Genomic DNA, 15,889 nt, shown 5'->3' with positions numbered 1-15,889 from the left:
ATTTTTCACGGAGGTATATAGGTGTGTTAGGACTATGAAGTACAATGAACAGAAATGAGAAGGGGTGATAGTCTCTCCGCTGTCTAATGTCAAGCCATTTCAGTTGCCTACAGTAATCAGAAATACGGTCATATTATACTTTTCTTCATCATTAATTGTATAAAAACCTTTTCGGGATTTTTTGACATGACCAGACTTAAGATTTTGGTTTAGCTGATCATGCCACGTCTTCCTCGGTCGTCCTCGTCTCACGTTGCCATTCATTTTCGCCATATATACTTGTTTTACCATTCTTTCGTCGTCCATTCTTTCGTCGACCAAACCATCTCAGAGACCCTTTCTTAATCTTATCAATTATACTTGACTCAGATTTACACTCTCGCCTGATTTCATCATTCGTAACCCTGTCATACATTGATTTCCCACACATTCGTCTAAGAGATCGCATTTCAACCGCGTTCACCACATTATCTCTGTTTAAATCACGTCTGAAGAAACATCTCCTTTCTCTTCCTTAACCTCCCCTTTCCTTTTTCCTCTTTTTTCCTTTTCCCATTGAGTAATAGTTTTGATTTAAGTTCATTTATAAACAAATACGTTTATCTCTATTTTTCAATATCTTTAGCTTTTTAATCTTTTTTTTTCTATTGAATATGTTCTGTAACTTGAATTATAAAAATAAAACTTTTATTTTATTGGTTGGTTGGAAGAAATTGCCATTTGGCAATAAGCCCGCCAATGTACAAATAACATTGTGTACAAAAAGTTAAATAAATAAATAGATAGATAGAAGCGAAATTCCAGACGAAAATCTTGGTTTGGTCGGTAACACAGACAAGGTAATGATTACAAAAGAGTTTTTTTCAATAAGACAATATTTATTCACAAAAATTACAAAATTTCATATTTAATTTTACAAAACGAACAAAAAAACGCAGGTTTTTACACACAAATTTTTATTTTGAATTAAATTAAAAAACATTTTATACAAACCTTGGAAGATTTAAAGAATTGTATCAGTTGATTTAGCTTGAAAATGACAAACAAATGCATTTTTAACTGGTTTCTTTAAATGAGGAAGTTCAGTGCTATAAGAAATTAGAAATAAAAAAATATTTCTTACGCGCAGCAAAAATTAGAGCATCAAATTAGGTTGCGAGTTTCTTGAAAATAATTTTGATAAAAACGAAAAAGTTTTAACGTCGCTAGTTTTCCAAACCCAATGACCGGGTGTTGTGACAGGTTTGCGGGAAGCCTACTGACCAATCAGCAGAGCTCACTGAAATTGGACAAATTCTACGCAGGCCACTACATTCTATATGGATTACCGGTTTTTTTACAATAAGGCCTTAAATATTGAGAAAAAATGGCGAAAACAAAATTGTACGCAGAATACAATACATAATTTATTTATTTTTTTAAATTTGGCTTAGTTTAACAGTCAATAGAAATAAAAAAAAATATTTTATAAAATTACGAAACTTCCTCATTTTAATTAGTGTACTGACAATTAGTTTAAATATTATTATTACATACATTTTAAAATTCAATTAAATAGATGGTGGATCAGTAAATTCTTACAACGTGTACATAAAAAAATAGCTAACATTCAATTTATTCCACACAAAAATCACAGATCATTGTTTTAACATAAAGTCATATTGACGACGAAAACCCAAAGTAAAAAAATATAATTATGTTCCTCGCAATGAACTTTTTCGACAGTATTTTGAGTATGTTGAAATGTTTGAAGACGATGCTGGTTTTAGAGCAACAGAGAGAAAATATTTTCTAGAAGAGAATACGGAGGTCTAGACATTTACAGGGCTTATGACCCGTCAACGGTGACAACATACGGACTAGACCCGTGTCTGTAACACAGAAAAGTAGCCCGAAATTAAAATGCACACAACGATCCATAGAATGATAGATGCTCGGTGTATGTCTAAGAGACAGAGTAAGAAATGAAGAAATAAGGCACCGAACTGGAGTTGTATATCATGGATCGTGCAGCAAAATTGAAATGGCAGTGGGCAGAACACTCGACGAGGCAAAATGATTGCAGGTGGACACCCAGAATAATAAAGCGGAGACCGTGGGCGTACAAACGAAGCGATGGAAGGCCACAGAAAAGCTGGGTCGACGACGTCGCCTCTATTGCCGATAAAACGTGGATGATGAAAGCGGGTGATAGGAAGGAATGGAGACGTTTGGAAGAGGCCGCCATCCGCCACCCAGCAGTGGAGAGAATAAGTCTGAAGAAGAATAAGATGACCTGTCGTTATCTGGTTCAAGTTGCCGCTTTACATGCTGTACAACATTCACCAATCTGCCTGTATTTGAACATCCACACGTAGTATCTTGCGAAATTGACGAGCACCTTTGATGGTGTGGGTGAGATTCTTAGATGCCCTAATCAAAAATGTTATTCCTCTCCGTTGTAATAAATTTAGATCTTAATAATTGAGGAAATCCAGTCTGTCTACAAACATTTGGACATACTCAAAACATTGACAACAGAAAAAGAAAAACAAGCACCCAGATGAATCCAACTCGCATGATAAAGGTTTCGGCTCTTTTACTTCACAAAAGTCAACCGATGGAAGAGTTGAGGGAATGTGGATGATCAAACATAGGCAGAATGGTGAATGTTACACAGTGTGTAAAGTGGCCCCTTAACAAAATATCCTCTGATTTTACTAATTTTATTTTATTTTATTTGGGAAATCAACAGTAATGTCCGTACAATCAAAACTCTTTATTGCTCGACTGTTCGCCCTCTTCTAGAATATGCCTCCTAGAATAGTGCTCTGGTCTCCATTCTTTGTCAATCGCATAAATCACATTGAATCAGTTAAACAGCGCTCGCTTCGAAAAGTAGTGTGGATGCTTGGACTAGAGAGAGGTAATTATTTTTATGCTGATATAGAGTCAATGTTCAATATTTCTAGTCTTCGAAAACGTAGAACTAATATTGACTCCATATATATGTTCGGCATACTAAATGGTATAATCGATGTGCCATCGTTACTGGGACAGGTGAAATTCCATATTCCGACTCGTAGGTTGAGAAACAATGAAGTACTGTTCGTTCATCGATCAGCACAGAACAAACTATGGCCTAAATTCTCCAATGACCCGCCTTTGTCGTATTGTTAACTCGAGACAAGATCTGGACTTTTTTGGTTTAAGTTTACAACGGTTTAAACGAGCACTAAATAAATAGTCCAGATCTTGTCTCGATGTCCCTTATGTTTGTCAATGCTTCTTTTCTTAAAATGTTTGAACTATTCTTTTACTGTAATATTAAAACCAATGACAATGTAATAAACTTAAAATTAAAACTAAAATAAATAAACCAGCGAATGACTGGACATAAGCCTCTTAAATGCCTAGACTTCCTTATTCCGCTCTCTTCATTTCTGTTGTAATTCGTTAATCTTAATGACTCCCTAGGAAGTCCAGTCTTTTGTCTACAAACATTTGGACAATCTCAAAATACTGTAAGAATATTTTGTATTGCTGCAGCACGCCGCGCAGACGCTCTAGTGCGGTTTGACCTTAAATGTGTATGGGATATTTCTCGCACCCTTTTTGCAAACGGGCGCCTCTCGGATCGGTCCAATGTAATCTCGGACGTGATGACGCGTTGAATATTCACTATGAGACAAGTTCCTCGGTGAAGTAGGGATGCTTCAAACAGAGCGACGCCGACGGCCGTTGAGTAGGATCGAAGGACAGCATTTCCTGGAGCAAAAATAAGCATCATGTTAATAATATGAATAAACTTAGAAAAGTTTAATCTATGTATTTGTGACTTGGAAATAATAATGCTATACACGACACCTCGCCGTGTGTACAGTTGATCTGCAGATAGGGGTGGCTCTGTAGCTGCTGTAGTCCGGCTATTATTATTATGGATAACTTATATAGCGCCAAGTTAAGTTGAAGTGAAGTTAAAGAGCTGAAACCTTTATTTATGCGGGTGAGATTCATCTAATTTCAGGCGTTGCCTAGTATGTAGGTGAAATAATTCAATTAGATGAATCTCACCTGCATAAATAAAGGTTTCAGATTTTTAACTTCACAAACAACAACAGATGAAAGAATTGAAGGAATATAGATGTTCAAATATGGGCAGAATGGTGAATGTTACACAGTGTGTAAAGTGGCCACTTAAACCAGCAATTGACAGGTCATAAGCCCTGTAGATGCCTGGACTTCTATATTACCTTCTCTTAAATGTTCTTCATCTCTGTTGTAATATGTTAATAAAAAAACCTAGTCGCGTTTTTTTAATACTAAAACAAGCTTGCAGATTACAAATATTATTTAAAGATTCTCTATTTGGAAACTAGTATTTCGAACATCATTTCAGAAGGACTATTTTTCTTTGATAGGATACCGTTGACATATTATGTATCACATAGGACATAAGGCGTTTGCGGTGGTTGTTTTTGGCATTATTTATTTTTAAAGGAATCGGCCAGTGCTCAGTGTTGATATTTAAATCATAACGGAAATATCTGCTAATGTCATTGTGGTATTTGTTAATAAACTTTTGTACAATTAATGCATTAATATAGTGTAGAATAGAGCTATGTATATCGCGTAGTTAATAATAATTGTTGTTTGAGTTGATTTTTACAGAACCACAAAAAAAGTAGTAATTTATAATTACATTACTTACATTACTTACATATTATGTACTTAAATGCAGGCAGTTTTTTTTTTTTTTTTTTGTAGATTACCTATAAAATTAATCACAGCTTGCCACTGATTGGGATTCAATCATCAGTGTGGCAATTATATGAAGCAAACAAAAAATTGAAATCTTCAAATTAATCACTCTCTAGGGGGTAGAGAAGATCCAGAATACCACCCCTGGAGATATATAGAAGAGAATGTTGGAATTACCGTGATGAGCTCCTTGGCGAGGTTTCCGATCCTGGGGCAGATGAGGTCCAGCGACCGTCCGGGGTGGGGATGGAAGTTGTCAGCCACTACCGAGGAGTTCTCCGGCCACTCTGAGGGGCCAGGTCGCCCAATAACCCTGCAAAAAGAAAGCAATAGAACATAATTTAACTTTTTTTTTTTTGTTAAAAACATATTGCAACAGAGATGAAGAACATTTTAGAGAAGGGAATATAAAAGCCCTAGACATCTACAGGGCTTATGACCTGTCGTTGGCTGGTATAAGTGGCCACTTTACTCACTGTGTAACATTCACCATTTTGCCTGTTTGGACATCCTTTTTCCTTTAATTCTTCCATCTGTTGATTTTAGATTTTTAGAAACATAATCAATTTGTAATGAAAAAAGAATTGCTTGCTTGTATGAGTGAATTCAAATAAAGACATTTAGTTAAAGAGCTGAAACCTTTATTGATGGGGTGAGATTTATCGGATATGGATAAAATCAAAATATTTCCGATAGCAGATAGAAGAACTGAAGAAATATGGATGTTCAGACATAGACAGAACGGTGTGATGAACAATGTTGTCCCCATTCTTCGAAACAATGAATGAATTTGGCATACTGGAATATTCTGTCCAGCTGGTCCCCTTCGGATTGGCCGGGGAAGATGGGCCTCAAGGCGTGGAGCTCGAACAGGACGGCTCCCGCTGACCAGATGTCCACGGCCGAGTGGTAGGCCCTTCCCAGCAGCACCTCGGGAGGCCGGTACCACAGGGTCACCACCTGCGAAAAACACATCAATTAGGGAAAAATTATTTATTATTTATTTATTTATTAATTACATTATACATACATTTGTTAAGGACAGAGACACAGTTTATAGCGACACAGTCAGGAACGACCCATGTCTGTGAACTTGCTCCGACTCGCTAGAAAATCCGAGTTGAGTCGGGGCACTTGTAATGCATTCATAACCACATTCACGCACATATATACATTTATTTGCACATACATATTTGTATTATATTTTACACATACATATACATATATATTAAGTTTATACACATAATATCAATAATTAACGTAATTTACTGTAATAGAGATGGAGAACAGTCCAGAGAAGGCATTTACAGGGCTTATAATCTGTATTTCTCCCGAGGGGGAGTAGGTATATATTTTTTTTATCAATATTCCTACAGAGATGAGGTAGAATTTTTTCAAAATATTTTTAACAATATATTTTTTCAGAATATTGATAAAAAAAATATATACCTACTCCCCCTCGGGAGAAATCCAGATTTGTGTATGTACAAAAATACACATACCAAAAAATAATGTTGTGTAATAAGATCTGGTCAAAATATAAGTATAAATAAATTGCAGAATCATCTGCAGGCGATTACTAGTACTTAATTTAACTCGGAAGAGTCTTAAATACATAAAATAAAGTAATATGCTAATTAAAAATACTTAACTTCAATATCAATACATAGATGGTGCTCCAACACGCTAGTGAATGCTTTCTCATTTAATAAGATATATACAAGAATCAAAATGATACCAATGTCGATATTCGCTAATAAGCGGAATGGGGAATGTTGTAAAAAACGTAAAGTGGCCACTCAACCCAGCCAATGACAGGTCATAAGCCCTGTAAACGCTCGAATATCGATAATCCTGAATTTGAAAAAATTCTACCTCATCTCTGTAGGAATATTGATAAAAAAAAAAACTTATAATCTGTCATTGTCGAGTTCGAGTGACCATAATTGAATTTGGCAGTTGTGTACTAAGCGACGTCTACAGAGTACCTAATGGCCAAAACATAAAACTGCTCATTTGCAAGTAGATTAGTTGGATTCAGTTTGATGCGCGTCTGCGGTTTCTGGACTATTTTCATTCTATGCTAGTCAATTTTTTTATGGACGGACATAAGAGTGTAACTGCAAAAGTGCAACTTTTCAGGAGACCAAAAAAAAATTATTATGAACCCAATTGATGTCATTTCATAGAACAAAACAACCGACTTCCTTTGAGTACCTATTAAAAAACTCCAAAATTTATGTTGTTAAGTCCATCAGAGATTTAGGAGTTGTTTACATACAACGAGCATATAGATAATATAGTAAATACAACACTGAAATTACTATGCTTCATTAACAGAATATCCTCTGATTTTACTAATTTTATTTATTTTATTTTATTTTATTAGGAAAATCAACAGTTCTACATACATATTTTTAGTAAACAAACAGATATAGTGTATAAACTCAGAACTAATAACAGATTTCCACATAGTATACAAAGTTAGTAAAGAAAATATATTACATATCAAATAAATACATACAATTTATACATATAAAAATGTTATTTTCATGTACTCAATAATCAAAGATTTTTTAAATATTCATTTTAAGAACATTAAGTTACTGTAAATTGGGCGGGATAAGGACAAAAATGCTTGAAGAGAGGATAAGGAGGGGTGGGGAGATGTACATATTTATTATTATAATGTCTACTAAGTTACATAATACATTTTTAGTGTAAATTTTAAATCTGACAGAGTGATATTTGTGTAATCTATATTTTTAAATTTTGTATTGTACATTGAAAAAGTCCTACGAAAAAAAGCATTTTTAACATACGATGTTTTACTTATTGGTACATGAAACAGGTGGTACTGTCTACAAATCCTGGCTGGCACATGTATTGTTATTAAACCAAGCAGCTCTGTACAGTCAACCATTCCTGTCACAATTTTTGTAAAGCAGTAGTTGGTCCGCACACACTCTGCGGTATTGTAGAGAAATGATTCCATGGAAGGTGGAGGCAGTGAGAGTAGATACATAAGAAATACCGGTTTTGTATTTAAGGTACTTTATAAATTTGTTTTGAATATTTTCTATTCTACTTATGTATATGGCATACTGGGGATTCCATATCTGAGAGGCGTATTCCAAATGGCTTCTGACAAATGTATAATATAATGAAATAAGGGTGTCCTAATGTCCGTACAATCAAAACTCTTTATTGCTCAACTGTTCGCCCTCTTCTAGAATATGCCTCCTAGAATAGTGGTCTGCTCTCCATTCTATGTGAATCCTATAAATCACGTTGAATCAGTCCAAGATCGCTCGTTTCGAAAAGTAGCGTGGATGCTTGGACTAGAGAGAGGTAATTATTAATTCATTCTCCAATGACCCCCCCGTCTTTGTCGTATTGTTTACTCAAGACAAGATCATCTGGACTTTTTGGTTTAAGTTTACGATACGATATTTATGTTAGGTGTAAATGTAAAATGAGAGGACAATGATGATGGTAGGTGTAAATGTAAAATAAAGAAACGATAATTATGTTAGGTGTAAATGTAAAACGAGAGGATAATGACGATGGTAGGTTTAAATGTAAAATAAAGAAACGATATTTATGTTAGGTTTAATGTAAAATGAGAGGAGAATGACGATGGTAGGTGTAAATGTAAAATAAACAATGATTATGTTAGGTCTAAATGTAAAATGAGAGGAGAATGACGATGGTAGGTGTAAATGTAAAATAAACAATGATTATGTTAGGTCTAAATGTAAAATGAGAGGAGAATGACAATGGTAGGTGTAAATGTAAAATAAACGATGATTATGCTAGGTGTATATGTAAAATGAGGGGACAATGACGATGGTAGGTGTAAATGTAAAATAAAGAAACCATGATTATGTGAGGTGTAAATGTAAAGTGAGAGGACAATGACGATGGCAGGTGTAAATGTAAAATAAAGAAACGATGACTATGTTTAGGTGTAAATGTGAATCAGAATAATTACCACACTGGTGAGTTGCATCTCGAAGTCATATGTCTTAGCGAGGCCGAAGTCAGCCAGCTTGATGTGTCCGGAGCTGGTCACCAGAAGGTTCTGGGGCTTCAAGTCCCGGTGCACGACGCTGTGCGAGTGGAGGAAATCAATTCCCGACAGTATTTCCAGAGACATGGACTGGAATCAAACATTATACCAAATTAATTCCCTTTTATATATACTGGGGTTCGAACTGTATATGAAAACTCAGCGGCCCTTCCGAGGGCCTTTTCATATCTACATAGAATAGGGACTTTGGTATGTGTATGCGAGGTACACAACCACAATAAAGACTAGCATTTGCCACTTTCGAGGGTGGTCATTGCCATACCGAAGCATATAGGATATTAACATAAAACAACAGAGATGAAGAACTTTTTAGAGAAGGGAATAAGAATTCTAGGCATCCACAGGGCTTATGACCTGTCATTGGCTGGTTTAAGTGGCCACTTTACACACTGTGTAACATTCACCATTCTGCTCATATTTGAACATCTATATTCCTTCAATTCTTCCACCTGCTGACGTTTGTGAAGTTAAATAGTTCAAGCATACTTACTAGTTCTTTGGTCAATGTATAATTATTGTGTTTTTTATTGTTAACTTGTTAAAATCATTCTTATGTTGTTGAAATTCCATTCGTCGATGCGTTTTGTAGCTGCAAGACTTTTTGTGATGTTACCTATTATATCATATTATGTAAATGTTATCAACTATAAAATATCTAAATTTAGTAAATGGGGTCTAGAATTTTAACCGTCCATGCGCTCAGTAGCTGCAAGACTTGTTGCTATCTAACTTCTAATTTTATAAATTAGCTTTTTATTTAGTTTTTTAAAATATCACTTAAACTCTAAACTTCATTGTCAAATATTTTTTTTAAAAATAAAAATGCAAATAGGGGCTAGATTTCTTACTGTATATGCGCTCTGTAGCTGCAAGACGTGCTGTTATCTAGCTCCTGTATATCATAATTGTTATATATCATAATTGGAGACGAGGAACTAGAATCCCAACCGTGCGCTCTGTAGCTGCAAGACGTGCTGGGATATTTATTTATTGTACAGCGCCCTTGAGGTGATTTTCACAAAAATGGCGCTACATAAATTATCCAAACAGTATTATTATTAAAGAGCTGAAACCTTTATTGTTGTGAAGAGATTCATCTGACTAAATTATTTCACATACTAGGCAACGCCTGAAAACAATTTTTATTATTATTACTATTTATTTATTTATTATTCTCCATCCCTGTTGTAATTTGTAAATCTTAATGACTCCCGAGGGGGTGAAATCCAGTCTTTTGTCTACGAACATTTGGACAAACTCAAATAATGTAATGAAACCAACTGGTCCAAGAAGAAGTTTAAAAATTGAAAAATTGTTTTCAGGCGTTGCCTAGTGTGTGAAATAATTCAGTCAGATGAATCTCTTCACAACAATAAAGGTTTCAGCTCTTTTACTTCCCTTAAATCAACAAATGGAAGAACTGAAGAAATATGGATGTTCAAACATAGGCGAAATGGTGAATGTTACACAGTGTGTAAAGTAGCCACTTAAACCAGCTAATGACATGTCATATATTTCTTATGCTTTCTTAATTTGTTAATTAATAATATTGTTTTAAATGCTCTGTATTACTTATAATTATGCTTACATGTATGTATATTTAATTGTATTTGTAAATAATATGTAAAAGGCACTAAGTGCCGTTTATTTCAATAAAATAAAATAAAATAAGCCCTGTAAATGCTTAGACTTCCATATTCCCTTATTTAAGGTATTCTCCATCCCTGTTGTAATTTGTTAATATTTATATATGGTTTATCGAAAATTTGAATATCAAAAATACGTTTGGTGAACCAGCTCATAGCAGGCAAGCCAACATTTGGGCAGGACGTCTGTCAGGTCCGCTAGCATAAAATAAAAACAGTACTATTTCTTCTCTACCATTTTAATTACTGTGTTGTACATATTTTCTGTCTTAATGTTTCATTTTATACTAAAGAATGAAGTAAATTTTACTCGTATGGTCTTCTGGGGCAAGCCTGCTCGCGAGGCCTTGTCCAGGTAGGAAGCCAAGTCCTGCTCCACGTGCTCGAACACCAGGAACAGAATGAGCTGGCGGCCGCGCTCGCATCTCTGCCCGTGACAAACATCTAGCAATCTGGAAAATTCATTTGGTTATATGGACCATTTTAGCTGTTAATGACGACAAACTTTCTACTGAATATGCTGTATAATTTTTAGGTTAATTTTTTTAATATAAATCCTGTATAATTTTTTGTTTAATTTTTTTTTTATAAATCTTGGTTACGAGGAAATTCATATTTAAAAAAATATTAAGCCAAATATGTTAATATTATAAGGCAGATTTGCCGTTTATGTTTGTAAAAGGCAGATTTTATTTATTTTATTCACACTCTTTATCAAAATACAATTCCATGTTCACTTTGCCCAGCTAACAAGGGTACATACCCCGTTCCAAGCTAGGCAATTACATTTTAATATATTTTAACAAGTTGTCTTCTTTCAAACGATCACTGAATCGAATTCAATTATAAACACCTCTCTCCCGCTTCCACTCCCACCGAGTCTACTATATACCGTACCATTGTGTCTTTCTACTTTCCTTTATAATAATTTTCTATGTATAAATATGTCCTTAAAAATGCCCATTGGGCATATAGATAAATAAATAAATTTTATTTTTTATTTATTTATTCACGCTCTTTATCAAAATACAATTCCATGTTCACTTTGCCCAGCTAACAAGGGTACATACCCCGCCCCAAGCTAGGCAATTACATTTTAATATATTTTAATAGTTAACAAATTAATATAGAGCACAGACAAACAAAATATAAACTTATTCGGATACACATTTTGATTCATATACATACAGACATACACATATATACACACATATATATATATTTATGTATATATATATACACATGTACATACACACACACGTACATACACCCATGCGCATACACATACATACATTCATAAAAACATAGACAATTTATTTATGTGAAACTTCATGGTTGTCATCTATAAATATATATTTTTTTAAATTATTCCTTATTTTTTTGTGAAGGTGAATGGGTCATTCACATCGTGGTTTAATATTCCGAAAGGAGTCAAACAGGGATGTGTAATGTCACCATGGTTGTTCAACATATACATCGATAACTGTATGAAAGAACTGAAAGATTTAAGAATGGGAGCAAAAATGAATGGTATAACTGTTAACTGTCTTCTGTATGCGGATGATGCCGCGCTTCTTGCTAGCAGCAAAGAAGACCTTCAATTCTTGGTAACAAAAGTCTACGAGGTATGCAAGAAAAGCGATTTGCTTATGAATGTTGATAAATCGAAAGTGATGGTTTTTGAAAGGGATGAAAATATAACTAAATGTGAGATCAGCGTGAACGGAGATATTCTGAATCAGGTAGAAGAATTTGTGTACCTGGGAAGTATGTTTACTAGAGATTTAAAGGAGGGTGAGTGCCGGGAACAGGGTGAACGGTGCACTAAAATCTACTTTGGCAAACAAATGTTTATCGCAGGAGGCTTAACTAGCAGTTCACAACGGAGTTCTAGTTCCAACTCTAATGTATGTCAGTTCGTCAGGCCAATCTGTGAAATTGCTGGCTGGCGATAGGGTCTCCTGGAGGCAACTGGTGATGTCCACATGCTCCACTTATAGCACCGCCACACTATGCTCCTTGCGCTGCCCTCACTATGCTCCTCACGCTGCCGGCCTCTCGCCCGATGTTGCCCTCTCTGCCCCCACACTGCTCTTCTCGCGCAATTAGTCGCACTCGTCATTAGTCTTTCTTTACAATGGACGATGAAACTGTGACAGCGTGCGCGCTATGCATTTTTAGTATAGCTAATTATATCAACGTCATACAAAGAAATATACATCATTCAAAAATGACGCGTGTGTCTTGTGTGAACGCTCGATGCGTACTGCGACCGCGCGATTATGTGGCCAGCCACTCGCGCTCATATTGCCGGTCCTTTGACTCGTGCTTTAAAACCGACAAAATAGGAAGCGGTGGGCACGACGAGGAGCATCACGTGAACATGACGAGTAATGTTGCCTCACTACGTCTCTGCCTCCTTTCCTCGCTACTTCCCATGCCACTCGTCGAGTGCGTGGCAGGCCCATTAGGAGTGGATGAGGAAAAGAAGAAGATGATTTCAAGAATTAAAAATAATCAAAGACATACCTGACGACATTAGGATGTTGAAAAGCTTGCAATCTTTTTAGTAGGGTAACTTCTCTTAGGGTGGACAGTGGAACGCCGTCTTCTGTTAACGCAACGCGCACTTTTTTAAGGGCTACAACTTGCCCCGGGTTCATCAGATCATTCGCCTTGTACACAGTTCCGTACGCACCTGCAAAATCACACAAATTTATAGATTATTTACCCGAGAGAAGCCATCGACTGAAACTCATTCAGTATTTGGATTCTGTTTCACACACAGAAATTCTTCATTGTAAATTACAGACAAGTGCATAATTTTTCAACAGCCAATTTTTATTTATTTTATTTAAGCATATCAGCTTTAAGCTGCTCGCTTAAAATTAATAATGATAATATACAATTTATGCACATATAAGGGCGGGCATATTGCCTTTAGGCAATTTCTTCCTACCTACCCAAACCGTTCAGTTTGAGAAAATTACAAATACATGGACATATTGAATCTTACAATTTTAGACAAAAATTAACAACAAAGTTTAAGAAAATAAAAATACATAAAAAAATAACACTATACTATGAAGTGAGGAGAGGGGATGGGAAGGAAAGAAGAAGGATAAAGGAACAACTTGAAGATTTAGATAGTGACATTTTAATCTTGACTTAAATGTAAATAAAGAAACACATTAGTGGGTAGATTATTCCACAATCGAGCAGCTACTACTGTGAAAGAGGGGGCAAGAAAATTAGAGCGATGAAGGGGTATTAAAAGGGTTCTCTCATTACTAAAACGAAGAGATAGTCCGTGTTGTGATAGAGGTTGGGAGAGCTCTCTCAGATAAACTGGCGAAGTGGGATAATTTAAAATATTGTGAAGAAGTGATGTCAATGTTTCTTCTATGCCTGATAATGAGCCAGTGTAGTTGCGTGCGATATTCGGTTATGGGGTGGAATTTGCAAAGATCAAAGATATAACGAATACAAATATTCTACAATTGTTCCAACTTATCAAGTAATTCAGAGTTAGCATCTGGATAACATACATCCGCATAGTCAAGGAGTGGAAGAAGTAAGCTCAGGACTAACGTTTGCTTAGCATTATTTGGCAAGGAATTCTGTAATCTTTTAAGTGGGTGCAAACTGCTATAAAGTTTACGACTAACATCGTTAACCTGATCGTGCCAACCTAAATGCTTACGAATGATAATACCTAAGTTTTTGACTGAAGTCATGAATGGAATTTCTGTACCATCTATTTTGAAAAGAGGAAGTGTGGAAAATTCACTTTTGAATACATTTTTTTACTACCAACAAGTACAATTTGGGTTTTTGTTGGATTTATGAGAAGTCCATGTTTTTTGTCCATGAAGAGATAAGCTCGAGTGCAAGCGACATTACTTTGATGACAATTAATGACAAGTCACAAGCCCTGTGAATGCCTAGACATCCATATTTGCTGTCAAATATGTTGAATTAATTCCTTAGGGATGAAATCCAGTACTGGTCTACAAACTCCCATGCGCTCTGTAACAGCGAGACATGTTATATACAGTTTTACCTCAGTCTTAAAATTGCCACAGTTTAACATGAAGTTAACGAATAAAATCCCAAGCGCCTATGCGCTCTGTAGCTGCAAGACGTGATGGGACGTTTATGGGAGGTGATTGGAACGAAAATGGCGCTTATAAATCATGGTAACTATTAATAAAACATATATAAACATTATATTTTTTTGAATAAAAGTTAGGTTAAGTTTAGTTTTAAAGTTAGAAAATCAACTTTCAATTGTTTAAATCATACCAGCACAATTAATATAAATACAATGAATAATTTTGAATATCTTAAAACCACTTTAAACGAAAATGCGGCTTATAAATCATTGTAACTATTAATAAAACATTTATAAACATAAAATATTTTTAAATAAAAGTAAGGTTAAGATTGGTTATAAAGTTAGAAAATCAACTTTCAATTGTTTAAATCATACCAGCTCAATTAATATCAATACAATTTATAAGTTTGAATATCTTTAAACCACTTTGAACACAGACGAACACGAAAAAACATGTTAAATCTTTCTTACATGTTTGAACTGAGGACATTTTAAAACTCGTGAATATTTTCGCTAATTTTTAATTAAGTTGCTTTTTTACTTACCGGTGCCAATGACGTTAATTTCTTCATAGTTTTTAGATTCTGAAATGCTTGAAAATTCTACCCCTGTAGTTCTGGAAGTAACAGAAACGTTTCTCTCGCGAGTGTTCGAACATCCTTCTGACATGTTAAACTTTTTAAGCCCAACACCTGCGAGTTTTAGATTTAAATATGAATTAAAACGGTCACACAAAACAGCACGGGATTGATAAGGTTACGTACAATGTTTAAGTGTAATTAATATTTACAAGCCGGCACAATGTATTTTACAATGACAATAAACACAACAAAACAAAAGACGGAACAAACTTTATTCAACTGAATTTAGGGATGTGGATGCATACGATACATCGATAGATTCAAAACATCGACCATCGTCATCCTCTATCATTGGTACACCAATCGCAGCGTATCTTTATCTTAATCATTTTTGCTACACGCAGGTAAGATGATCAGTCTTACGAGTCAGGTAGGTACTAGTCCAGGGACTATGAAATATTCTGATGTGATGTTTTCACACCAGAATCTATCGGCATTCTCCACAGACTGCTTCACAGGAATATTCGAATCATCCAGTTTTTTCTTCAGCGTCGAGATAAACCGCCTCTTGTTTGATGCGTTCGACAAAAATTTGTCTTGCAAAGCAGTAGGGTTCATGTGATTGTCGAAAATCACATCAACTGGAGTATGTTACTTTATTCTTGCGGTGAGGGGGGCAAGAGTCTATGGAGACAAAAAGTTTAAATGGGTG

General features: G+C 35.2%; 1 protein-coding gene across 1 annotated transcript; it reads right to left on the bottom strand.

Annotated features, from left to right (window-relative positions):
• Positions 1 to 2,703: 2,703 nt before the first annotated feature.
• Cdk4 (Cyclin-dependent kinase 4) lies at positions 2,704 to 15,472 on the bottom strand. The gene is made up of 7 exons (XM_088227286.1): positions 15,142 to 15,472; positions 13,009 to 13,177; positions 10,790 to 10,931; positions 8,735 to 8,902; positions 5,540 to 5,700; positions 4,918 to 5,053; positions 2,704 to 3,747 (listed from the first exon to the last, which is right to left on the bottom strand). Exons 1-7 carry the CDS (start codon positions 15,263 to 15,265, stop codon positions 3,661 to 3,663), a joined length of 987 nt encoding a protein of 328 aa, XP_088083412.1. The 5' UTR covers positions 15,266 to 15,472; the 3' UTR covers positions 2,704 to 3,660.
• Between the last annotated feature and the right edge of the window lie 417 nt (positions 15,473 to 15,889).

Source organism: Micrasema longulum, unplaced genomic scaffold, assembly GCF_059751315.1.
Source record: "Micrasema longulum isolate JH-2025_06_02 unplaced genomic scaffold, ASM5975131v1 h1tg000497l, whole genome shotgun sequence".
In the NCBI taxonomy this organism is placed as follows: domain Eukaryota; kingdom Metazoa; phylum Arthropoda; class Insecta; order Trichoptera; family Brachycentridae; genus Micrasema; species Micrasema longulum.
Note: the sequence above shows the minus strand (reverse complement) of the source record. Positions and strands in the feature narration are given on the sequence as shown.